The sequence below is a fragment of the Lontra canadensis genome, unplaced genomic scaffold (genome assembly GCF_010015895.1).
Source record: "Lontra canadensis isolate GAN:19392208 unplaced genomic scaffold, GSC_riverotter_1.0 scaffold292, whole genome shotgun sequence".
Classification (NCBI taxonomy): domain Eukaryota; kingdom Metazoa; phylum Chordata; class Mammalia; order Carnivora; family Mustelidae; genus Lontra; species Lontra canadensis.
This window is the reverse complement of record NW_022631286.1, coordinates 1-26391: the sequence shown is the minus strand read 5'-3', so window position 1 is coordinate 26391 and position 26391 is coordinate 1. Positions and strand designations below refer to the sequence as shown.

The 26391-nt window shown below is 43.5% G+C and overlaps 1 protein-coding gene across 12 annotated transcripts in view; it reads left to right on the top strand.

Annotated features, from left to right (window-relative positions):
• The window catches only part of LOC116862662 (tubulin polyglutamylase TTLL5), a 144955-nt gene extending 125389 nt beyond the window's left edge, over positions 1–19566 (top strand). For 8 of the 12 annotated variants that reach the window (XM_032850023.1, XM_032850024.1, XM_032850019.1 and 5 more), the window contains one exon: positions 19093–19566. In XM_032850023.1, coding sequence (XP_032705914.1) covers positions 19093–19302 — 210 coding nt within the window. In that variant the 3' untranslated portion in view covers positions 19303–19566. The remainder of the gene's footprint in view (positions 1–19092) is intronic. The other 4 variants (XM_032850021.1, XM_032850026.1, XM_032850015.1 and 1 more) reach the window with 2 other exon arrangements.
• The last annotated feature ends 6825 nt before the right edge of the window (positions 19567–26391 follow it).

The window sequence follows — 26391 nt, the reverse complement described above, 5'->3', positions numbered from 1 at the left end:
GCTTTGTGTTCAGTAATTACTTCGAATGCATTTTTACTTCCTCATACCTGTGAGTATTTCCTTATTTCCAATTCCTATTTCAAGTTTGTGTTTTCTTTCCTTCCTCCTTCCTCCTTTCCTATCCCTTTTCCCTTCCTTCCTTCCTTTCAAATCCAATAGGGTTAATGTTTTCTTCCCCTGCTTCCCTTTTTTTGATAAGATCATTCTGGTTAAATTTATTCATTCTATTGTTTTAATGTTTTCTAATTGGTTGTTTTGTTTTGTCTTTACTAATTCCCTTCCTTCTGCTTTTGCTAGCTTTTGTTTTCTCCCAGTCTCTTAAATTTTCTCCCAGTCTCTTAAGTTCATTCACTCCTGTTTGTCACTGTATTTAAAGCTATGAATTTTCCTCTGAGTATCACTTTCATCATATCCCATCAACTCTGATGTATCTTTACATTGCTTTTCTGGGTAAGGTGTTACGAAACGTACCACTACACAAGGAACACAGATTTTTAATTACTTGTGTCTTGGAAGATGAGTATAAAAAATTGAAATCCTTGGGTCTGTTTTTGAAAAATCATTTTCTTTTGTCTATAATTTTAGCTGCTTACCCCATTAAACCTTTTAGTGGCATTGTTCATAAAACTTTTAATTCAAGTGTGGTTTTTTAATTTATTCATTCAAAAACATTTTATTAAGCTCTTAGGAATGTTCCAGGCTTTGGTACTAAGCCATGGGGATGATATAAGACATAGTCCTTGGCGTGAAATAACTCACAATCTGGTAAGGGTGACAGCCACATAAACACATCAGAGTGCTAGCATGGAATATGCAAGCAAGAGACATTTCTAGGGATCAGCAGAAGTATCAAAGGGCATACTACCTATCTCAGCCTGTGTATGGGAGTGAGAAGGCCAGAATAGCCTTCTTGGAAGAGATTATATCGAAACTGAATCTTGAAGGTAGGCAAGTGGGTGGCAGGAGAAGGGTGAGGGCAGGTTCCAGAATAAAAGCTAGCCTGTATGTGTATAGAGAAACAATAGGCTGATCAGTGGAGGGTAGGGAGTCAGCAGAGAGCAGCTAGGATGGAAGCTGGAAGAGAAGACAAAAGCTGATTTAGGGAAAGCTTTCTCTGTGAAGGAACTCATCTTCTTCTCATAGATGACGGGGCTGGAGAAAGGGGTCCCAGAGACACGGTTGGCTTTGCCTTTTAGCTTGATCACTCAGGTAGCTGGAGAGGAGGGGGGGTTGGAGGGTGAGGCAACGTCACCACATTTCCTTCCTGCTCACTGGCGAAGACGCTGAGGAACAGTGAGCTAGCCAGAAGTAAAGAAGCAAACTACCCTGACAGCCCCAAAATTTTATAATAAAACTTGGAGGTACCCAGAATTTACATGAGAGGCTAAATTGTTATGGATTTGCGTGGCCAAGAACTGAGCCTTATTTAGCTTGTGATTACTTTCACTACTTCTGTTATGATGTAACTTTATAGCCTCCAGCACAGGCGAACATCAAACGTTCCTTGCCCCACGAAGTAGCCACAACAGCCACTTCAGAAATGTTTGTGCCGGCATGCGTGCGCCTGAAATAATGCTCGGAAGACGTACGTGTTCTTAGTGGAGGTTACTCAGCAAGTACCCTACAGACCCGAACGGAGAGCAGGCCAAATTTAGTTCTTCCCCCTGGCACATGAGAGGCGGGCTGTCCTTTGGGGCTGGGGTTCTTGGGAAGCGAGTGTGTCCGTCTCTGAAAGCAGGGTGTTCTAGAAGCATCTTTCTCCTGTGGTAGGGAGCGCTGTGGTCGCTGACAGGAGTAGAGCTTCGGTCTCCCTATCTCTGCCTCACCCAGTGTTGGGAGAGGTGTGCGTTCCCACTGCCGCACTCTGCCCGGACGGCGCCCTTTGTGGTCACCGCCGTGAGTGAGCGGAAGAATGTGGCCAAGGAGCCCAGCTCTGTGGTGAGGAGTGGGAGGCAGCCACTCGCAGGGAGCACCGGCCCTCGCTGTGCGGGCGAGTGTGAGGTTTCAGGACCCGGCTATCATTAGGAGCAGCTCCAGCCCTTCCAGCCTGGGAGTTTAATCAAAGGAATAACAGCAGACCACCCAGGCGAGGGCTCCAAGGCGAACGAATGTGCTGCGTCAGTCTCTGTTCCTCAGCCAGCCAGTGCCCGGGATGTGGCCAGGCCTCCTGGAAATGTGCTGACAGATACATAAGAGGGAGGAGACACTTTCTGCTTCTCACATTTTTCATGTAGATGGAGAGTGGGGAAAGAAAACCATTCAATTTCTCTCATTTTTTGCTCCTCACCGTGGTACTTTTCTAGAGCAGTTCTAGAGAAGGGTGTATGCTGAGGTGGAGAATGTTTGGTTTCCTCCAGCTACTCGTTTCTCTCACGCATTCACGTATGAAGGAATTTCTCATTTTTTCTGCTTCAAGCTGGACCTTGAGTGAATCGTACTTTCAGAATTTCCAGTTTGAAGGTGAAATTGGCAGAGAGGGAGCTGAATTTCCGAAATGATGATGAATGTTCTCCAGACCTGAGGCAGATGGCCCCCAGTTTATCACAGGCTTGGGTGTTTGGGAGCGCTCCTCCTGCCTCTTCAGCATGCCTGGACGCATTTGAGCTGCTGTGTGTTTATGTTCTGATTTGGTGGTAGTTTTCCAAGTCTAGCTCCTTTGGTCCTATGTTCTTTCCGGGTAGAAATAGTGACACTTCTTTATATCATATATATTACTTTTTCCCATTTCTAGAAACAGAAAAGAATAAATGGAAAAAACAGGAGCTCTTGAGTCAATGAGACCTTAGAGAAGTTACTTAACCTCCTTGGGCTTTGATTTCCTTCTCTGTAAAATGGGGTAATTTTAATATCGAGACTAATTCTCCTCCCGGATCCCTGGATCAGCTGGAGTGATCCTGTCTAATTCGCTAGCTCTTCTCTCTCTCTCTAGGCTTTCAGCCTGCAGTGTTCCTTAGTTCCTTAGCCTTATTCTAAAATAAAATAAATCCTTATTCTAAAATAACCTTTCTTTCACCCTGCCACCCCTTCAAGTTCTTGTCTTCCCTGTACCGCCAAATGTTAAAGTAGCATGCCCTTGCTGCCCCAGTGCCCCTGACCGCGTCCCCTCCACAGTTACCCTTGCAGTCTGGCCTTATCTCTTACCATGTTGTCCAGCTCTCCCTCAGAGGTTGCCAGTGACCTTGGAATTGCCAACTTCGGTCACCTGTTTTTAATCCTCCTCCTGCCTCAGTATTCGGCCCTATTATTAACCACCTCCTACCTGAAAACTTTTCTTAGCTTCTCCAGCCCTTTAGCGATTCCCCTGGGAGCTCATCCTCCTCTTACCCCTGAAGGCTAGATTCCATTTGCAACATTTTTTAAAAGCCACTGGCATAGAGACCTCAAATGTGTAAAACCGGCAGTGGTAGGCTCCCCGTTAAAGACAGTGGGATGATGCCTGGGCATCTGCTTCTTCCCGTTCTTCGGAGCCCTCCTCCAGCGTACCTCTGAAGTCAGGGCACAACACAGTGGTTTTTTTCAACACACAGTTTCCCCTTGGGTACATGTTCTCCTCCCATAGCTCCATCTGGCACTGTTCTGTGGATTTCTTCCATGCAGGCATCTTTAGTGTGAACCTCTTTGCTGAGTGCCAAGCCCAGACTTCCAGCTGTCAGACATCGCCCCCTAACTATATTATCAGCATCCATAATACGCAATGCATTTTAAAATTTTTTTATATAAACCAAATTTTATTTATTTATTTTATTATGTTCAATTAGCCACTGTATAGTACACAATTAGTTTTTGATGTAGTATTCAGTGATTCATTAGTTAAGTATAACACCCAGTGTTCATCACAACACGTGCAATGCATTTTTTAAATTTTTTTTATTAACATATAATGTATTGTTTGCCCCAGGGGTACAGGTCTGTGAATCGTCAGGCTTACACACTTCACAGCACTCACCATAGCACATACCCTCCCCAGTGTCCATAACCCCACCACCCTCTCCCTACCCCCCTACCCCCAGCAACCCTCAGTTTGTTTCATGAGATTGAGAGTCTCTTATGGTTTGTCTCCCTCTCAATCCCATCTTATTTCATTTTTTCCCTCCCTACCCCCCACAGCCCCCCACCCAGCCTCTCAAATTCCTCATATCAGGGAGATCATATATGATAATTATCTTTCTCTGATTGACTTATTTCGCTCAGCATAATACCCTCTAGTTCCATCCACATCGTTGCAAATGGCAAGATTTTGTTTCTTTTGATAGCTGCATGGTATTCCTTTGTATATGTATACCGCATCTTCTTTATCCATTCATCTGTCAGTGGACATCTGGGCTCTTTCCATAGTTCGGCTCTTACGGACATTGCTGCTATAAACATTGGGGTGCATGTGCCCCTTTGGCTCACTATATTTGTATCTTTAGGGTAAATACCCAGTAGTGTGATTGCTGGGTCATAGGGTAGCTCTGTTTTCAACTCTGTTTCAGCTCTGTTTTTGAGGAGCCTCCATGCTGTTTTCCAGAGTGGCTGCACCAGCTTGCATTCCCACCAGCAGTGTAGAAGGGTTCCCCTTTCTCCTCATCCTCGCCAACATCTGTCGTTTCCTGACTTGTTAATTTTACCCATTCTGACTGGTGTGAGGTGGTATCTCACTGTGGTTTTGGTTTGTATTTCCCTGATCATGCACTGCATTTTAAACATATTTTGAAAATATTCAAAAAAAACGTTCAAGACAGGGTGCCTGGGTGGTTCAGTTGTTAGGCGTCTGCCTTCAGCTTGGAGCGTGATTCCAGGGTCCTAGGATCGAGTCCCACATCGGGCTCCCTGCTCAGCGGGAAGCCTGCTTCTCCCTCTCCCGCTCCCACTGCTTGTGTCCCCTCTCTCACTGTCTCTCTGTCAAATAAATAAATAAAATCTTTTTTTAAAAAATGTTGAAGACATCTAAAACCTATTTGTTCATCTCTCTTTTCTCTCTCTGTATTGGTGACACGGCAGTCCTCCTCGGAACTTAGGTATGGCACGTTTGATTTATCATTGTCTCCATTTGCTTCTTCATTCTCTCTGCATCCAGGCAGTTGCCAAGTCTGGTTGATGCTGAGTCCAGAATGTTTCAAATCTATCTTCCCTGTTTCATTTTCACATCGACTGTCCTGCTTAAGGCCTTAATGATCTCACCCGGACAGCTGCAGTTACCTCCGAAACGGTCTCCTGTCCACCTTAGTCTTTGCTATAAAGGAATCTTTTTGAATCACAAGTCTGGTGATAAGAACTCCTTTGCTCAAGAATCCCAAGGGGGCTTTCTGTTATACACAATGTGAAGCCTGAGCTATTAAATGTTATTCAAAGCCTTTATGTAGAATCTGGCTCCTGGCTACTTCTCCAGTCTGTCCTCTCCCATCACACGTGTTTTTGTGCAACTCGCTCAGAATTTGTTCGTTTCCATGCCTTAGTTTTTGCTACCTTCTCATGGGAAATGTTCCCCTGTCACCATGTCTGACTTTATGCGTCCATCCAGGCTCAACATAGATGCTATTTGGTTCACGACCATCTCGGGAGCTTTCCTGGTATAATCTGAAAGTGGCCTCTGTACTCAGAAAGCAGGCAGACACCAGGGAAAGAGGCAGGCCACTCAGTGTTGGTAGGCAGCTTCAGTGCCAGCAAAGGGAACTTGCATACGAGGTTCGTCTTGGGCAGCAGCAAGATGAATGGATCCCCACACCTGCCGCCAAATCTTAAAAGTTTGTAAAGAGGCCCTGACTGGGGCCCCTGGGTGGCTCAGTGGGTTAAAGCCTCTGCCTTCCGCTCAGGTCATGATCTCAGGGTTCTGGGATCGAGCCCCGCATCGGGCTCTCCACTCAGCGGGGAGCCTGCTTCCCCCTTTCTCTCTGCCTGCCTCTCTGCCTACTGTGATCTCTGGCCGTCAAATAAATAAAATCTTAAAAAAAAATAAAAAATAAATTTAAAAAAGAGGCCCTAACTGGGCTCAGTCATGTGTACTGTGCACGTGTTTTCAACACATCACCATCTCAAAGCCGTGTCCTTAGGCATCTGGGAGCAGGAAAGGCAAGTGGCACCCACATTCCAAGAATGGAAGGAGGGGCTGAGGAGCTTCTCAGTGCCCTGGGCTAGCTCGTGGGTCTGTCGGCAGCCGTGTCTTTCTCACGGCGCTCCCCAGCAGGTGCTCCTTCGCTTGGATGCATGTCACTTCATAGCTCACTCTGTGTCCGGAGAGCTATCTCCTGCCTCGGGAAGCTCTGGGGGCAGTGTCCTACGCCACCTCAGAACCTGACTTGTGGGTAATACTCAGTAAATGTGCTCATTCTACTGGATTGTAAGTTACTTGGTTGAGGATGGGGACCCATTTTTCACCATTTTTTTTCAGCTTTGGTATAGGGCATGCCCTGAATACGTTTTTGAATAAAAAAATGAAGAACCCGCTGCTGCCCCAGCCAGAAGTCATCTTTCCACGCTCCCTGCTCCTACAGCCCCTCATTAGTTTCTCTGTGTAGTAAACCTGTCGTAGTGATTTTGCACCTCTTTCCTTTTGAGTTAGATCTGTGTGATGACACTTCTTTCTAATCTGTCACCTAGCACAGCACCCTTGCACTAGGCAGAAACTTGTCACAGCCTCGCTAAGTTGGAAAGAATTTCACTTCTGCATTTTGTTGGTTTTTATATCCTTTTTTAAAACTCTTCTTCGTCCTTGTTTTCTCATTGATATGACCACACCTGCCCTTCATCATAAAGCAGCCAATGTTAACTGAATGTCTGCTCTGCACCAGGCACTGTGCTGGGCTCTTTATGGCCATGATTTCTTTAATCCTGGGATGTAAATACTTATTTATAACAGGTGAAGCTGGAAAGATAAGTGACAATTCTAAGGTCACACAAATGGCAAGTGACTGAACTCATGATTCAAACCCAAGTCTGCCTGGTGCCACGCTCTTCCCCTCAGAGTTTTCCTGCTGCCTCCTGTGGGAATCAGGGATCTAACCTCTCATCAGCTGCACATGGCTATAGAGTGCCAGCCGAGATGGTGCTTGAGCCTGCAAGAGAGAGCCGAGGACTTGAACTTGCTGTTTTCATGATTAGAAGTGCTTCTCACTCCAAACAGGTTGAGAGGTGTGTGGCTTTGTCTAGATTATCAGTTATTTGTTGAGAGAACAAGTATTTGTTGAGTGAACTCTGCATCAGATTATTTTATGGTGAAAGCCGTTGATCCTTTGAGCAGGCAAAACTCAGCCTTCTTAATCTGCAGAGATGTAGAAAGAGTGGATCGATTTACTGTGGTGGTGGCAGTTCTCATTGACTTCTAAAAACCAAATGTATACATTGGAAACACTCTCAAGCAATTTGGCTGTTTTGTGAGGTTTCCCAAGAATGTCTCAAATCCTAATCTGGAACTCTTTCTGGATTTTGGAGCGCTGAATGTTGATATGCCTATCTGTGTCATGTAAATGACAATGTTCAACAGAAAGGGGATACATGACAGAACTTGGTGTTGATGTACTAGAACTACAGAGATTCCCAGCTTTTCCTAACCCCTTTTAAAATTTAGTTAACATTACAACTCACATCTCTTGGTGATCAGAGTGTAGATTTCTTGAGGTTCATTTTATTGGCATCCAGGAACTGATACAGGAGTTGAAACTGTCTTAAAACATGTTGGTTGGTGTGGCTGATGATATATACATTCTCAGGAGATGCCCTTGAAGCAATGGTTAAGAAGGTAGCTGTTTAAGGATGATTTTTTTTTTCATGTTCTTGATTGAATATATTCTCTACTATTTCTCTAGTGATAAAAATGATGTAGTAAGTGCAAATCAGGCACTTTTGGTTTTCCTTTTCTTTTATCTTGAGGAAAGTGGATCTTGGTCCACTGGTGTTTCCTATTTAAAGACTGCCTTCGGTTCTAGCTCATACACTAGGACTTGCTGCTGCATTTCCCTATTCCAGATCACTCAAAGCCCCAAGGCCAGGGGGAATGAAAGTTTCCAGGGCAGGTTCTGTTGATCTAGCCATATTCTGATCAGTCTTTGCATATGAATGGCACGAAGACATTTATTCTCAAGGTGATATTGGTGTAGTTCTGAGGACATTATGAATGCAGATTTAGACAAATTGATCTTCATATCATCCCGAGTGATTCTTAACCTTTTCGGAGTCAGAGATCCCTTTGAGCATTGCATGAAAGCTCTCTTCTGGGAAAAAAAAAGTGCATTCAGACTTAGAAATTTGCATTCATTTCAAAAGGTCCATAGACACCCCTCAACCTAGACTTCCTCTTGATGCTCTTTGGACCCCTGGTCTCCAAGTTAAGAACCTCTGAAAATTTTAAGATAGCATATGGCCAATAATACCAGGAATTTGGCCAAAAGTGATCACCTTTATTCACACATTCTGTATATATTTCAGTGATATCCCCCAAGTAGGGTGTCATGTCACTGAAAGCAAGGATTTTTGTTTTGTGTGTTTTTTTCATTCTGTGCTTGGTGCTGAAAAGAATGCCACAGAGTAGCTGATAAATATTCATTGGATTAATGAAATAATCTGTTGATGCTGCATCTCTTGGCCTCACTTGAGCTGAGCCGAGATCCCGAAAGCTGCACTGGGAGCGCTGTGTCACCAGTTGGCTCACGTGTTAAGCTGTTATTTGGTCTTTCATGTTGAATTCCCAATCTCCATTTTGATAAATAAGATACATGACATTTACAAAGAGCCTGGTGAAACTGACGCTCAAGATCTGTTTCACTCAAGATAAAAGGAACACCCCAAGTGCCAGATCCATCCTTCGTAGACAATTTTCATCACTGGAGAAGTACTAGAGTATGTATGCAACCCAATTTCAGATGGAGTTTTCAGTGCCAAGGAGAACATTGTGCAGTCAAGGAACGAAAAATGTATGCAAAACTCTTATTTCCCGCATTTGAGAACCTTGCCCAAGGCTTCAAGACCAGGTAAAACTCATCTCTAAAATTATGCAGGGCACTAGCAAGAGCAACACTTACCCCCCTCTAATCACTGATTATTTTATTTCCCATTATTGCAACGCAGTCCCTCCCTTGTGGTATTTGCAGAAAGAGGTAATTTGGAACCTTTAATTTCCTCTCTGGCCTTCCAGTGACATTAATCACTTTTCCACTCACTAGTGAAACTAGCTGCTAGCTAGAGGCAGTGGTGTGTGTGTGTGTGTGTGCGTGTAGGTATGTATTTAGGACTAGATGAGACCCACTTCATTTAGTATATAAATACTTTTGTGCCTGCTGAGCTAAATTCTGAGGATACAACAATGAATGAGATACAGTAATTTGTGGGTCAAGATAGGCAAATAAACGTGCAGTTATAATATAGTACAAATCATGGCATGAAGCTCTTTTAGCTCTACCACTATGCTCTTTTTTTTTTTTTTTTTTTAAGATTTTATTGAATGAGAGAGGAAGGGGGAAGGTGGGGGTGGGGGGTAAGGAGAGGCAGACTCAATGCTGAGTAGGGCGCTCAATCCCAGGACCCTGAGATCATGACCTGAGCCGAAAGCAGACTCTTAGCCGACCGAGCCACCCAGTTGCCCCACAACCACTATATTTTTGAAACAGTTTAATGACAAGGCTTCTTTACAGCTAAGGGAGATTGTTTATAAAAAATAAATTTGACATTGGGAAGTAAAATGCAAGGTAGTAGCAGCAGGATTTCAGGATCTTACTGTGCTGAAGGGGTTTGAAGGACCTTCTTAGAGCCAATGATAAAATACCAAATTAAGCTTCTGATCTTTCCACTTCTTGGTTGTTTTTTAATGACCACTGTTTCTCAAGGCAGCATCACAAGTAGACTTGGGATTTTCTGAACCTTGTTCTAAACTGTTTTATCCACGTTTGCATCCTTGGCAAACTAAATTATCACTTGGGGATAATCCCTGCCTCCTGGCGTAGTTACTTGCTGGTTGGATTTTCCCCAGCAGCAATGATAATCCTTGGTACTATGTTAAGAAAGGTAAAGGTCACGTGATAACCCACAAGCCCCAGTCAGCGGAGGGCTGCATTTGTAGAAATGGAGAATTCGTGGTCTGCTATACGTGGAGAGTGTCTCGTCCTTAAGGGGCTAATAGCACAGGCATACACGGAGGCAAATGCTGCTTTCTGATCAATCTGGTAGCAGACTCGAGGGCTCACACGGATGCCGGCATCTTATATTTCAGTAAGCTGTGTCGTCTTGTCAACATCTACTAAAGCTTCACCATCCTTAAATATCTGTTTGATTTTGTGGTTCCATGGTAGCACTGGAAGTGACCGCACATGTGGTCATTAAACACTGATTTAGGGAGAACAGTGCCTAGAATCCAGGATTCCATAGTCACTGCCTTGAGGTTCAGGAGAAGATGCCCCCGGAGAGGGTCCTTCAGGCCATAGCCTCCTCTTATTACTGTTTTTGGTTCCAAACTCCTGAGTGGAGTTTCTAATTGGTGACTTGGGCTAGAGAGTGTATGATCCAGTGTCTTCTTTTGCCCACCAGGCTTCAGACCTCAGGCCTCAGGCCTAGACCAAAGCCATCTAGTCAGACCTCTCCCCACCCAAGCCCACCCCCTAATCTTGATCCTCAGGTGGTTCTGTTGAAGAGAGGCATGGAAAGATAAATCTAAGAAAAGGTGTATTTGCCCTAAGGCCCACTCTCTGACCTTCCCTTCTTAAAATGCCGGGCAGCGCCATCTTGGCTTACCAGCTGCATGGGAACATAAATCCCAAAGAGGGCTGATAGAAGAAGAGACTATGAACAATGAACACATAAACTCAGGAACTTTTATCCTCTGATTACAAAGCAGGTCTCCAGCTACAAGGCCCAGCATTCTTCCTGAGCTTTAGGTGGAAAGTGAGAGGAGCCCAGCAATGGTACATCCTGCATCCCAGACTTGGTACCTTTTGCCTGACTGCCGTGGCTCTCCACAAGTCTTGGTTTTCCTTAATAGCCCCTTTCACCCCAGCCCATGAAAATAGCACTAGATTTCTCTACCTACACCACAATTCTGACAGAGCACTACTCTTACCGGAACCCTTGAGCAAACTTCCTGTTATATCTTAGGTCAAGAGCAGAATCTTTTAGTCTGGCATTCAAGGATCTCCCCAGCCATTTTTCTTTCTTTTCCTATCTTTTATTGTTCTGAGCTTTAGCCAAATTAGATTGCTTCCTGTTTTTCAGACATTCTTCCTGCTTATCTGTCTGCATTTTTACTTAGGCTTTTTTGCTCTAGGAAACCACGACCACCCTGCCCTCCCCCCTCCCCCCCAGTAATCCTCTTACCTGTCCTTTTAGGCACAGCTCAGAGGTGGTCTTGGAATTTCCTTTGCCTTTTTATTGGGCCAGTTACCACTTTCTAGCGGCCTTAAATATTAACTGTCTAGGTGTCTTGTCTCACTATATTACCAGTTCCTTCATGGCTTGAGGGCAGGGGCCACATTTTAATCTGTGTATCCCCTTAGGATTTTAAAATTTATTTTAATTCAGTTAATAACATCATAGTGTATTATTAGTTTTAGAGGTAGAGGTCAGTGATTCATCAGTCTTATATAGCACCCAGTGCTCATGACATCCTGTGCTCTCCTTAAGGCCCATTTCCCAGTTACCCCATTCCCCCCACCCTCCTTCCTATTCCCTTAGGATTTTACCTGAGGCCTTGCTTATGCTAGGCCATGCAGTGGATCTTTATTGGATTCTCTCTGAGGTTTGAACTTCTTTTGCACATTCAGGTGTGCAGCATTTCTAGAGCATTCCAACTATAGCTACAGTGATCTAGTTAGGCCTGGCCCTGGATCTTCTTTAGATGCCAAAAGGTTATGTATCTGGGTGGGTGGTGGGTATATTCTGGGAAGCCATCAGGGCAATGCCATCATATTTTAATTATAGCACTGGCAGCAGCCCTCCTTTTAGCAACAGCAGTAACAAGCAGTAACACTTGGGCGGGCCAGCCTCCGGAAATTGGCCTCCCTCTCTGTGTTTCTCCTACCCCCTTTTCAATCCATCACCTGTATTTATTCCTGCTGTAATTTAAACACCTGTCTAGATGGAATGCGGGCAATGTGTCCTTACCCCACACATTCAGATATTTGCTCACCTGCCTTATTCGGAAGGCTGGCTCTAAGATAAACAGCGTTTTGGTATTAAAAGGAAAAACTGCACCGAGGTCACCGTGGCAATGGACATGAAGAAGGGAACAGGAGTGGAACCTCTGGATAAGCTGCTCCAGGAGAGTGGGAGCAGAGGAGGAGGAGGAGGACAGCAAGGGGTGAAGCATCTGCCTAAGATTTAGGCAGCGGTGGGATCCTGTGACTCGATTTTCCCGCAGGCAATCATTCACTTAGCTGACTAACCTGAAAAAGGCCGGGGTGGAAGAATATTGAACAAGCTGATTTTTTTTTTTTTTAGGATTTTTTATTTTATTTATTTGACAGACAGAGACGACAAATAGGCAGAGAGGCAGGCAGAGAGAAAGTGGGGGAAGCAGGCTTCCCGGCGAGCAGAGAGCCCGATGCAGGGCTCGATCCCAGGACCCCGGGATCACGACCCGAACCTAAGACAGAGGCCTTAACCCACTGAGCCACCCAGGCGCCCAAGCTGATTGTTTTTATGCATCAATTCTTGGTTGTTTTTTAATGACCACTGTTTCTCAAGGCAGCATCACAAGTAGACTTGGGATTTTCTGAACCTTGTTCTAAACTGTTTTATCCACGTTTGCATCCTTGGCAAACTGAATGATTATTCATGTCATCATTTGAACATCCAGACAACATTGAGAAATAGTAACATTTTAAATTTCCTGATGGAATTATCCTCTCTACTCCTTTCCCTTGCTTACTCTTCACCCCATCAAGGCATTTCTTCTGGTTTTTGGAAGATCCCTTGACCTTTTTGCAGGGGAACCCTTGAATTCTCTTTCCTTTGTCACCATCTCCCATGACAAGTCCTTCCTTGACATTAACTTGCACGTGAATTACTTGTGGATCTTGTCAAATGCAGATTTCCTTCCCTGGGGCTGAGACTGGCTAAGAGCTTGCTTGTCCATCAAGCTCCCAGGGATTGCAGTTGCTGCTGGTCCATGGATGGAATTGTAAGCTCCAGGCTCAGTGGGGCAAGGCAGTGGGAGTACCACAATGCCTAGAAACTACAAGGTTGGGAGATTTTGAATCAGGGTGACCAGGAATTGAAACTAGGGGCCAACATGGAACGATTATTTGTGCTTGGGCAAGTTATTTTGCCTCTCAACCCCAATTTCCCCATCTGTAAATGAGGGCAATAATTCTACCTACAGAGTTATCTTGAATATCAAATGAGTTTATACACACACGTGTGTGTGCGCACGCGCCCACACACGCACAGAGAACAATGCCTGGCAAAAATTAAGTGCTCATTGAATTAAGCTATCATTAGTGCTAATAATATGACTTTGTTTTTACAATTACTGTTACTGTAGTGAATCTAAGAGGTTTTGTATTTTCTTAAAAATTTAAAATGTTTTGGAGGTCCAAACAGACTTAAACAGTTCTTATAGATGTGTACTCTTTCTCACACATAAAGATGTTGATATCCATTATCAGCAAGACGTGTTATTTGTGTCATAGTTTCAGTAATTAAAAGCGTTTTAAACTATCCCACCTGTCTCCCGACTGTTGTGACCAGGGGCTTGAATTCCCGAGTTGGCTAGCCTAGACTTAGTAGCATAGAGTCTGGTTATTGACCCAGAGAAACCACCTGGCCCAATGGCTACACCCTCCACCTTAATAGCCTAAAATTCCTAATAAAAAATGATGAGCTATCTCTTTCATTACTGATGCTATGTCTTTATGTGCTGTAATTCTGTCCTTTAAAATTCTTTAGCATGAAATGTTCATCGTTAATGAAAATCAGATACATATATGCCATTTTCCACTTTCTCTTCATCTAATGAAACTTTGTTTACCTGGAAGAATATAGGTGGACAGAGAAGCGGATGCAACCTGGTGACAACCATATTCGTCATCGTCCTGTCCTGTTAAGGAGGACCTTCAGATGTGAAGCCTAACTGGCTTGTAGAGTTTAAGGCCTGGCCCAATGCTGGGAGACCTGCCCTGCTCTTAGATCTTCCCTAGTCAATGCCAGGTACTTCTAGGGCCACAGTTGATCCTTGGGTCCATTCTTGTTCAGTGACTCCTTCTGCCCATCCTAGGAAAAATCTGGGAAACTGAAAGGAAGAACCAGAGGCTTTCTTAAGTCATTTAATCTAGAAATGATTCACTTGGACCAAACTCTTAACAAGGCATCAGTCTGTACAAATAAGATTCAGCCAGATCTGGTGGAGGCTTCAAAGCCTTTATACCGTGTGGCTATCACTACTGTATTAGGTGATACAGACTGTAGAACATTTTCATCATCACAATATATTCTACTGGATTGTCCTGTTCTAGAAACAGGGGTTGAAAAATAGGTTTATCTCCTTTGTCACTTCTGATTGATTGGCATTGGCTGTCTGGAGGATTGTGTAAAGAAGGTTCTGAGGCCATATCTAAGTGAGCCCCAAATGGTTTGATTATTTACTAGCAACGTATGTCCTAGGAAGACTGAGCTGGGTGGGTGGAGGTAGTCGTGGCATAGGTCCTGGATGTCTCATAGACAAAACCACAGAAGTAAGAATAGAATATTTAAAATAGAGGGTCAGTTGTTATTATTTAAAGAGACAGGTTATATTTTTAGCAGGAATCCTTTGGAAAGAAAGATGAGAAGCTTTAATAGTTTTGTTATTCTTTATAATGATCTCTCATTAAGTAGTGGTCCCTTTTGCTATTTTCAAAATAAATTAACAATGATGTTTTGCTTTTGTGTAGAAGGAAATCACAATAGCTACCCTTTTTTGGTTTATCCATGAAATAAGGAATTGATCTTACATGTAAAAACAAAACCCACCAGGAATCTAAAATTAGTTTCATGTTCATGCCACCTTTTTACTATACCTGCTAAGAAACAGAACTGATTGAGGATGGGTGTGGGGTTTTTTCCCACTCTTCATGCGCTCTGTTGAAGGATATTAACAACACGCATGTTGTTAACAAATGGGGAATAAAATTTAAGGCAAAGAAGGAAAAACTGGTATAGTTTGGTAAAGTCAATTCTTGTATAATCACTGTTGTCAGAATTTGAGGTATCTAATTATATTTTGAAAAATTTCTAATAATTAAGGATAATTTAGGATAACTGGGCTGTTTCCTACTAGTTTTAAAATGGGAAAATGGATTTTATTTTTTTTAACTATTTTTTTAAGATTTTATTTATTTATTTGTCAGAGAGAGAGAAAGAGTGAATGATCACAAGCAAGGAGAGCAGCAGAGGGAGAAGCAGACTCCCCACTAAGCAGGGAGCCTGATATGGGACTTGATCCCAGGACCCTGGGATCTTGGCCAGAGCTGAAGACAGCCACTTAACTGAGCCACCCAGGAGTCCCGGATTTTATTTTTTTTTAAAGATTTTATTTATTGTTAGAGAAAGAGATAGAATGAGAGCACAAGCAAGGGAAACAGCAGGCAGAAGCAAGCTCCCCACTGAGCAAGGAACCTAATGCGGGGCTCGATCCCAGGAACTCGGGATCGTGACCTGAGCCAAAGGCAGACACTTAAACTGACTGAGTTACCCAGACATCCCTAGAAAGTGGGATTTTAAAACAAGAGTACCACTTCTGCAACTATTATGTAACCTTGAGCAAATTAGTTACTATAAACTCTCTGAGCCTTAGTTTCTCCATCTCCGAAAGGGAGTATAGCAGTGTCTGCTTCCATGAGTAATGGGTAAGGAGTGAGATATAAAACCTCACTTTTAAGTACTGGCCATTGCTACTGCAAGGGCTCAAACATTAAACTATGTTATTTGGGAAAAGTATACCACATGCACTTGGAGGAAACCATTCCCTGTTCTCATCTTGGCCCTGCACTTAGTAGGTGTTTTTAGTGCAGTTGTGATTTTTGTGCCCTTGTTTACCCTTAGAGTTATGTGATTTTAGTTTCCTCTTTTGTAAAATGGAGGTAACAGGAGAACCTGCTTCAGGGGGCTTGCTCAGGATTACATGAGATAACGCACATCGAGACAATGCAAGGACATCTGATGCATGGCACACGGTGAACATTCAATAACTTAGCTATTATGATGAAAATGATGATGTTTGAATTAGGGGTGGCCTTGCCAAAAGAGAGAAGATTCAACAAATCTGATACTTCTTTTCCTTCCCATTCACTAATCTCTAAACCATAGTTGATACTAAACATGGTGAAGTGTGTACATTTTGTTTATTTTATTGCTGTTCCACTATAAATTATTAATACGCCTCTGTTATTAGGGTTTTGGCACACGAACGGAGGCAGTAATTGGAGAAGCTGTTAGTTATCACAAAGACCTTTCTCACTTACTGTTTTTATAAGCTGCAAGCTCGTGTCTAATTTGGAAGGCCAGGGAGCAGAGCAGCAAGGAAGAAGGCTCAGTGTGGGGCAGGAGTGAAGTCAGTCCTACAGGGAGCGGTTTGATCGTCTGACAGTCTGACTGCTTTTGCCACTGAGGTGCAGGAAGAAGGCAAGGCTCTTCCAAGATTCCATGGGCCAGAGAATCCTGCAATAACCTGCCCCGGGATCTTCCCTCCCCACTTTTCTTTAGTCCCTGTGTGTCTTCTCGCCTGATAGCAGAAGAAGGGGCTCCGAAATGATGATAAGGCAAGGTTGGCTTCTGAGGCTGCTTCTAAAGACAGGCCCACATTGGAGGGCACAGCTCTGGTGTCCTGGACCTCAGCCTCCACAAGCACCAGGAATCACTCCTGAACTATGGAAAACGCGTTCTTCCCCAGAAAAATATTTGAGTCCTTTGATGTGAAGACCTAGTCCTAGGCCGTTTTCATGTACTGAGTTCTCTAATTAGGGATGAGGCACTGTACTGTTGCCAAAAAAATAAATGATCTATGTTTCTTTCACAATTTTCAGATGAGGGGTGCCCGGGTGGCTCAGTTGTTTAAATGTCTACCTTTGGCTCAGGTCATGATCTTAGGGCCCTGGGATGGAGCCCGAGTTAGGCTCCCTGCTCGGCAGAGGGCCTGCTTCTCCTTCTCCCTCTGCTGTCCCTCCCCGCTCATGCTTGCTCTCTCATTCTCTCAAACAAATAAATAAATAAACTAAAAAATAATAATGCTAATTTTCAGATGAAAAAGACGTGACAATGCTCCAGAATTCTCCTATCTGTAAATGTCAAAATTACTAGGTTCTTAGGACAGTTTCCCAGGAGAACAGTTTTCCTGGAATGTCCATCTCCTGTGCCTCTCCTCTCTGGTGTCTCACACCCAGCACGTGCATTCACACTGTGCCCTCCCTCTTTTCAGCATCCTCTCCCTGTGCAACTGATTTTAAAATGTTTTTCCAACCGTCCTTTCTTTTCTGACTTCATTCTCATTGCGCAGGCTTTAAGCTCACCTCGTGTCTGTATTTCTCATCATACCTGACATTTTCTCGTTTGAATTATAAGGGTAATCCATGCAGTTCATGAGTATGTATCCGTGTGCGTGTGTTGAAGGAAATTGGGTCTGCTTTCTGTAGTTTTATAGTGTGATTTTTTTGTTGTTGTTCTTGAGATATCAGCATGGTTCTTTATCAATAAGAATTCCTCGAAAAATTGTGGTGATACTTAATATTCCCTCATATGCACAGAGCAAAATTTACTTAACAACACTGTTAGCCATTTTGATCTTCCCATTTTCCAATATTAAAAATATAAAATATTTCCAATATTCCAATGCTTCTTTTCAAAATCTGTTCACTATATAGGGTCATGAGTAAGAAGATGAGTTTTGGAGTTCCAAAGACCATGTTCCAGATTCTAGTTCGGCCATTTGTTCCCAGGCCTCAGTTTCCTTCTTTGTAAATGGCGATTATAATGGTACTTACCAATAAAATTATGACAGTTTAAAACAGGTTGTATATAATGTACTCATTTATATTTTTTATATTTATACAGAGCTTCACATATTGCAAGTTCTCCTAAATAGTAACTGCAGTTATAATAATCACCATTGTTAATCATGGGCAGTTAGTTTTTTGGGTTTTTTTGTTTTCTTTTTTTTTTTTTTAAGATTTTATTTATTTATTTGACAGAGAGAGAGATCACAAGTAGGCAGAGAGGCAGGCAGAGAGAGAGGAGGAAGCAGGCTCCCCACCAAGCAGAGAGCCTGATGTGTGGCTCGATCCCAGGACCCTGAGATCATGACCCGAGCCAAAGGTAGAGGCTTTAACCCACTGAGCCACCCAGGCGCCCCATCATGGGCAATGTTTTTAGCACAGGTGCTGAAAGTTAGATGGTAGTACAAATACTATGATACCTTTAATAATATTGCCAAATTCTAGAACGATTCTACCAATTTATAGACACATAAATAGTATAAGTATGTATCTAATATCACCCCTTGCCTAAATTAGGTAGTATATTTTTATTATTGTATATCCATGTATACACAAAAATGTTATCTTGTAATTTGCATTTCTTTGATTGTCAGTAGAAATGTCTAGTTTTAAATGTTTAGTTGGCTAATTATATTCCTTTTTTGTAAATTGTTTATTGGGGTCAGTGCCCATTTTTCTTTTGCCTGTGCATCTTTTTTCTAAATCAGCAAGTAATTTGTGTGTCATAAGAATCATTCTTATTATGTATAACTAAAATTTATTGTGATTTCTAACTTGCAGATGAGGAAACATGGGCCAGAGAAGCTAAGTAGTTTGCCTAGTGTGTCAGACGGACCCTTGCCTGGCACAGAGTTAATACACAGTAAACTCTTGCTGTCTTTGTTACTAATCTTTGTATTTCACAGCACCTGGCACAATCCAGCACTTTGCACACAGTAGGGGCAGAATCCATGCGTGGTTAACTTCTGTTGACACCAGCCACCCTCACTTCTCCTCTTTGGTGTACGCAGAAGCCAGCCTTTAATGACCGCCTTGGTCACAGCCACCGTTTCAGCTCAGATGATCAGCATTCCTGAACTTGACTTGATTTTCTCCGTCTGTTTTTTAATGAGACTTTTTGAAAATGCTGTAAAATCAGGTTATTTCCCCCTCACTTCATTTCTAGGTAACAAACCTGAATTTGGCAAGTGGCGTCATAAACAGAAGCAGTGCTTCAACCCCCCCCACCCTTCGGCCTGTCATCAGTCCTAGTGGCCCGACATGGTCAATACAGTCAGACCCCCAAGCTCCTGAGAGCCACTCCACCCCTCCTGGAAGCAGGTATGTGAAGGGTCTTAGAGCCAGTGTTTGGGGCGCAGAGACAGCCTGGGTCTGAGGAGGGCCATTCTCACCTTGAGCTCCCTGCACTGACACCTGGGAGACACGTGCCTTTCCGCCTGTCCCAGTCCTCTGGCACTTGAATGGAGGGCCTTGGTTTACTCTTAAGACAGTTTGCAGGCAAACCAAAGGCAAAGGAAATTTCTGATGCAATTCAGACAGGTTAAAAGAGGAAGAATTCCTACTGTGTTCAATCCTTGCCTGTAGTCCACATTTTCTTGTTTTGACTTTTGACATTCTCCCCTGTCTCCTCATTCTTGTTTATACCTTGTTCTGTGTGTGTCTCATTAACTTTGGACTCTTTTTGTTGAAGGTCATATTTGTTTTTTATATTTGCATCTGGGTTATATAATTAAACTCAAACAGCCTCCCTGGACAATGCTCATTTGGGAAGTGGGAAGGAAATTTCCTTTATGTAGTTGAGCAAAGAGGCAGAGGATAAAATCTAAATAGATTCTGGCCATAACATAAGAAACTTCTGAATTAAAAAAGAAGCCACTGTATTGAATTCTAGTTTCAACCCATATTTTAAGTCTCCTATTTTAAAAAAAATGTAAGAAATGGATTCCCAGGAATCTTGCATTAGTGGCTATTAAAAATGGCTCTGATTGCATCTGTCTCTGAGTTAAGTGAGCTAGAGAGGAATGCGACTGTTACGATGAAGTATTCTGTTCCCTCCAAGTAAAGATAATTGCTCCCTCCAAGTAAAGAAGCTCTGCCACAGATGTCCCAGCGAGTCCCCACCCTGCACCAGCACTTCCAGCCTCCACCAGCCGGCCAGCTCTTAGCATGCTGCCTTGCCTCGTGGTTGCAAGGGGTGACCAAAGACTTAAGGATGAAGGAAATACCTATTTGCCATTGAAGTATCTGTTAGTGTCAGAATTATTACTGAAGGAACTAATTTGGGAAGCAGAGACTCTGCCCAGGAAGCAACATAAACATAAGCACATTACATCATGCTTGAGTACAGTGTCTTTCATACCAGTAATCGTTGTGGTCAGGGGTGAAAAGAATCATCTTAACTGAGAGTTATAAAGAGTTGAAGACTGAGAGGCAGGACTGTTTCAGACAGGACATCCTCCCACGAAGTTCTCTTTGCAGAAGTCTGTCGTTTGGTGATTTACAGTCTACAGAATAACCACATTCCTAAAACATAAGTCGTAAAAAAGAATTCTGTTTATACCGTAGAGCTTTATTTTCCATATAAAATATTTCCAAATATTCCATTTTCATTTTACAGTCAGAGCCTTGTTTCTATGGCAGACACGTTCCCTGCAATCTTAGAGTATATTATCTGCCTGTAGGACAAGGCTGGAACCATTTTCCATACTATAAACAAAATGTCAAAACTCCACATCATGGCTGGGTTCAGAACCTTCTTTGGGTAGCACCTGTTTGGCAGTGCTGGGACCCAGAAAGATGTGGGAATCCGTCCAGGTCAGAGCCCAGACCTAGAGTCCAGCACTGTGAAAGGCCTTCTCCTAGCCAGACTGTGCTTTCCTGAGCAGCAGGAAAATAGCACATTATACCATTGACTTCAGAGCCCCAGCACCAGAAAGTGGCCCACGCAGAGTCCTCGGGCTTTTCCCCTTTCGGGTTAGTTGTACCCAAAGCAGCCCTCTTGTCACCTGCTCTTCAAGCCAAAGGGTCGGTTGTCAGGTCCCACTTCAGTTGAGAGTAGCCCTGAAAACCTTCCTCTGAGCCCAGGTAACCTCTGGTTGCCAGAGCAGCCTGGAGGCACCTTGTGGAATTCCCAGAGGTGTCTACCCAAAAGCAGCGCTAAGTGAATTCTCCAAGGTTCTACCAGAGCTGGCTGTGATGTGGGCCACAGCCAGACCTCCAACAGGCATTCTACACAGTACCGTACCCCAATTTCCATTTTTACCTGGTAAGTCACTGTTTTGTGGATGGGCTCTTGTCCCTCGCTTAGTAGTAAGGGTGACTAAGCCCAGTGAATAGAGGATTAACAGCTTAGAGATCTGAGTTTTATTACTGGTTTTGACACTAAGTGACCCTAAATTATTCATTGAATCTTTTTATGGGGTAAGCATACTTACGTATAAACCGACCTGTTTTGAGAGCTTTTAAATCGCCCCTATGGCACTTTGATCTCCCTGGAAGTGGCCGCTACGTAAATAAGAGGTGCTCTTACTAGTTCATCTGTCATAGCAACAGTGGATTGCGGCGCTGATAAGCTCTGATAATTCACTAAACGAGGGGCTGCCCCGTCAACGGAGACAAGATGTAAAGAGAATCCTTTGCTGGCTGTGCTTTTCATCTGCATGTTGGAGGATTCAGTGACTTGGTAGCCACAGGAATGAAAACTGGTGACTCACAAGAACTCGGCAAATCGTGTTATTTTTCATTTCCCTGTGGTGTTGCTATTGTTCTCGATTTTATGGATCACACACGTTTTCACCAGACAATCTTGTTCTTCCCCCGCTGTTTTGAAACCACCCCAAACGCAGCCTCAGGGCTGTCGTCTCCCATTGGGTCAGTGTGAGCTCAGCCCGGCTCCTCAAATCCCTTGGTTCCTCTGGTCTGTCTGGAGTCCGTATTCAAGCTTTGTTGTGGGAGAGGAAAGCAGAGAGCCCACGACTTGCCCAGACAGTCTGAGGCCTGGCCATGTAGCTTGCAGTTCCCTAGACGCTCTGGAGCTGGACTTGGCCAGCCATTCCTCTGTTGTTACTTTTCAGAGGTAATAAGTGAGATTAATTGCAGGCCATTCTCCAGAAGAGAAAGTAGTCAGGGCCAAAATCAGTCACATGTTGAGAAGCCTGAGGTGTACCTCTAAGCGAGGCCGATTCAGAATTCTACAATAGGGCCTCCGGGATGCAGGTACTAAGTGTTCCTGACCTCCTTCTTAAAGGGGTCAGTTTCGCTTCCCAGATGCAGATACCTGGGTATCTAAGCTTTTCTTCAGCCAATGAGATGGCGGGTATTTTTCAGGTAGCCTTTTGAGTGTACGTTTTCTGGGCCCAGGGGGTGTTGTTAGAGGCTCGAAGCCATAAGCAGAGGCATCTCCCCAGGACTGCCAGCCTTGCCTGGAGTTGGGCAGAGTGTTTTCTAGGTGAGGAGCACTCAGTGGGCTCACAGTGCATCTTTCTTTCTATTTTTTTTTTTTTTAAGATTTTATTTATTAGACAGAGGTCACAAGTAGACAGAGAGGCAGACAGTGCGGGGTGGCGGGGGGAAGCAGACTCCCTGCTGAGCAGAGAGCCCGATGCGGGGCTCGATCCCAGGACCCTGGGATCATGACCTGAGCCGAAGGTGGAGGCTTTAACCCACTGAGCCACCCAGGCGCCCCACAGTGCATCTTTCTTTGTGAGACCTGGAAGGGTTACTGTAAAGTCTTGGCTGCTGCTTGGAATGATTTGGGAAGGACAGGGCCTCAGACGGCTTGGCAGGAACCTGAGGCCCTGTTTTTTTCCAGTCCAACCCTTCCTTGTGGATCGAGCTGTCAGGGAATCCCACGAATGTCTGGCTTCTGCCCCTTTGTATGTTTTTCCAGTATTTGTCATTGAATTATTTTTATCCATCTCTGGCTTTTTCACACATGCAACCTGGGGATTTGTCTGTTCCTCGATATTAAAGGTGGGGGAGGTTGAAAGCAAAGCCATGAGTTTGTGCCTCCTTTTTGCGACTGGGCAAGACCTCATGGGCTTAGGGTGCTCGGCCTGGCTAGCCCCCACTGTAGAGAATGGCACAGGGGAATGGGGTACAATGAAGTGCCCAATCTTGGAAATTGGGGTATATGTCACATTGCTCTGTCCCTCTGTCCTCTCACTCTCTGGAGCTAAATTAGAGAGTCTGATACCCTACTTTACATAATTTTTAAGAACAAGTTTTTCAGAGATTTTGATTCTAGTTTAGCTAATACTTTTCTCCCTTCTTTATCTCTTATAAATGTTGCTGGAGAGTCAAGTCTCTTTTCCATTTTTCATTCTTAATCCTCAGAAATACCAAGTTTGTTGTTGTTGTTTTTAAAGTCCCATTCATGTTCTCCATGTCAGGCATTCGATTAGATGCTGGGGAGTCACGATAAATAAAACATGATAATGCCTGATCTCACAGAGCTTACAGTCTGTGATGTATCTTTCACATTCTCCGCGAGGGTAGTTCTGGGCGCTGGGTTGGTCTAAAAGATTTGGAAGACGTGTTTGTTTGTTTGTTTGTTTGTTTGTTTGTTTGTTTTTATCACTAAGAGGTTACTACCTAGCAGAGAAGAGGAGCCATAGACACATGAAACAATTACAGAGTAGTGTCCAGTGGCATAGAGCAAAGATTTAAATTTTACAGCACAGGCAATTAGAAGAAAAGATATCAAAAAGAGTGTATGAGGTTTTAATCTGTCACCTGCTACAACATAAGTGAACCTCGAGAACATTGTGATAAGTGAAATAAGCTGATCACAAAAGGACAAATACTGTATCATTCCATTCATATGAAGTGTCTAGGTAAGTTAGAAATGTAGGTTGCCAGGGGCTGCAGGGAGAGGGGGAAGGAATTAGCATTTAATACCTACAGTTTCAGTTTTGCAAGATAAAAAAGTTTCAGAGATCTGTTGCACAACCATGTATATATATTGAATTGTATACACAGAAGTCGTTAGATGGTACATTTAAACATAGGGGTTTTTTACTTCAATGAAAAAGAGTATTGTAAGGGCTTAAAAGAGAGCACGACAATTCCACAAAAGTTGTACTTAGTGACTAAAATGGCAAAGTTTTGCTCCTGTCCTCTGCCTCTCTGTAGGGGGTATTATCTTGAGCCTAGTCCTTGAAATGCTTCTGTTTCTTTAAGAGTGTGTTAACTTTATAGGAGAGGGTGCCGTTGTCCCCTATGAAGAAGGTGGCATGGTGTAATAGAAAGAGAAGGAGCCGTTGAGTTGGAGGGGCCTGGATGCGCCTCACTAAGTATGTAACCACCGGCAAGTTACGTTGCTTCTCTGGGCCACAATTTTCCCATCTGCTTAGATATGCAAGTAATACCTACCTCCTTAAGTTGTTTTAAGATTTAATTGAGTACTGTATATGAAAGGAGCCTGTGTACTGTCTGGTTTTGGTGTAGGTTGTCGATAACGTTTCGTTTTCTTCCCCCAAAGGAGTAAAGTTAAAATTGGATTTGCTTGGGATATGGTGTTGCTACACACTTGGGTTAGTATCTTGTACAGAGGGGACTGGCCGTCACCTACAGGTGGTGTGCTCCTCGGGCTGGAGTACAGAGCTGTGCCCTTTGCAGCTGAGGAAGGGAAAGCACAGAGTGGGGCCCACAGGAGATTCTTCCTTTTTCTCTGACCTCTTTGTTGAAGGGAGACTTCGTTCTACTCACCAGGCCCTTCCTTTCTGCTATCATCTTCTGAATGTTGAAATTTCCACTGAAGCTCGATGTTCCAGCCAGTAAACACTCATATTTTCCATCTATCCTGGGGGTCGAGCTTTGGGAGAGCTTTTCTCTGGAGGAGTTTGGAGCTTATAATTTTGTACTTTATACTGTTATGTAAACAACACTCTCTAGCCAAAGAGCACAATCACAAAAGAAACCAATTTTGGGGGGGGTGCCTTAAAAAAAAAAAAAAGAAACTCTTTCATGTTCAGAGTTCTGTAGAAGTGATATTTCACTTCTTATTCTCCTTCCTTCTTTCCCATAAAATAAAGTTAACCTGACCTTCCTTCTCCTGAGTCTTAGCTCTCACCATTCCTTCCCCTTGAGTAAAATGTTTCTTCAGCACAGGAGTGATAAAGGCCTGTACTTCTATCTAAAATTTCTCTGCTTCTTTTCTCACTTGCCCGGGCATATAACCTCTCAGGGGTTATGCTCTGTGTCAGTTCAAGCTCTGTGACAGATTCCACAGTTCCTTCTTACCCGAGAGAGCTGAGGGCCATAGGTGCTTGTGCCAAGGGCCGAAGGGTTGGGCTTCTGCCTATTGAAGGAATGTGGGTAAACCCAGGAAATGTGTCAAAAGATCGCTGGCTGGACATCATAGCGGAGCCTGGGCAAAGTATGTGTGGGAATGTTGGGGCCTAGTATCAGGAGTGAAAGAAGTAGATCTTTTATCTGCAAGCCAAAATGCAGGTTGCTTTGTGGTGTGCCAGTGTTGTGTTTTTTCGTTCAGCAAGCCGCCCCCCCAACCTCCCCAGAGTACCAAAGAGAAACCACCTCACCTTTCCTTGGGATTAACACATAGGCACACGTGTACACTTGCACGCGCACAATCTTGGAGGCAGACCCTATCTTATTTGACTGTTCACTTTATGATTTTATATTCAGCCACAGTTGGTGATTATTTTGGCTTTAAGAGGCCTGAATGCCAAAAGTCTACATATTAAGCTGAATGAGACTCCTTTTCTAAAATGAAGAAATTATATTAGAGTTACTTTATTCATAATTCAGTTTAATTCTCACATGGTTTTTCTCTCTTCTTTCATCTTTCCAAGTTAACTCCATTTACCAGCCTTAAAAGAGCTTAGAAAGAGTCAGAGTGGCAAAGAACCTATCTTTCTTTCTGACTCCTGTAGAGAGACATGCTGATTGAGTTTTAAAGCTTACTGTTGACTCCATGAATTTTTAGATGGAAGACCAGCTAGCTTTCCCGAATCTGTAGCTGAAGATCCCATCCTCCCTCCCACTTCTTTCTATTTTATTTTATTTTATTTTATTTTATTTTATTTTATTTGGAAGGGAGAGGGAGAAAGTGAATCCCAAGCAGGCCCCACGCCCAACATGGGTCTCGATGTCACAACTCTGAGACCATGACCTGAGCCGAGATCATGAGTCAGATGCTTAACCGACTGAGCCACCCAAGTGCCTCGCCCACTCTTCTTTTTGTTAAGATTTTCAGCATGTTCCCAATTAAGTACAACTAAGAAATCATTGCTTTTTCTGTTTTTTAAGATTTTATTTATTTGAAAAAGAGAGGCAGCGCAGGGGAGCACAATGCGGGGCTTGATCCCAAGACCCCCAAGATCATGACCTGAGCCAAAAGCAGATGCTTACCCGACTGAGCCACCAGGCACCCTTCCTTTTTTTTCTTTCTTTCTTTTTTTTTTTTTTTTTAATTCCTAGGATTTAAGAGGCTAACAGGAAA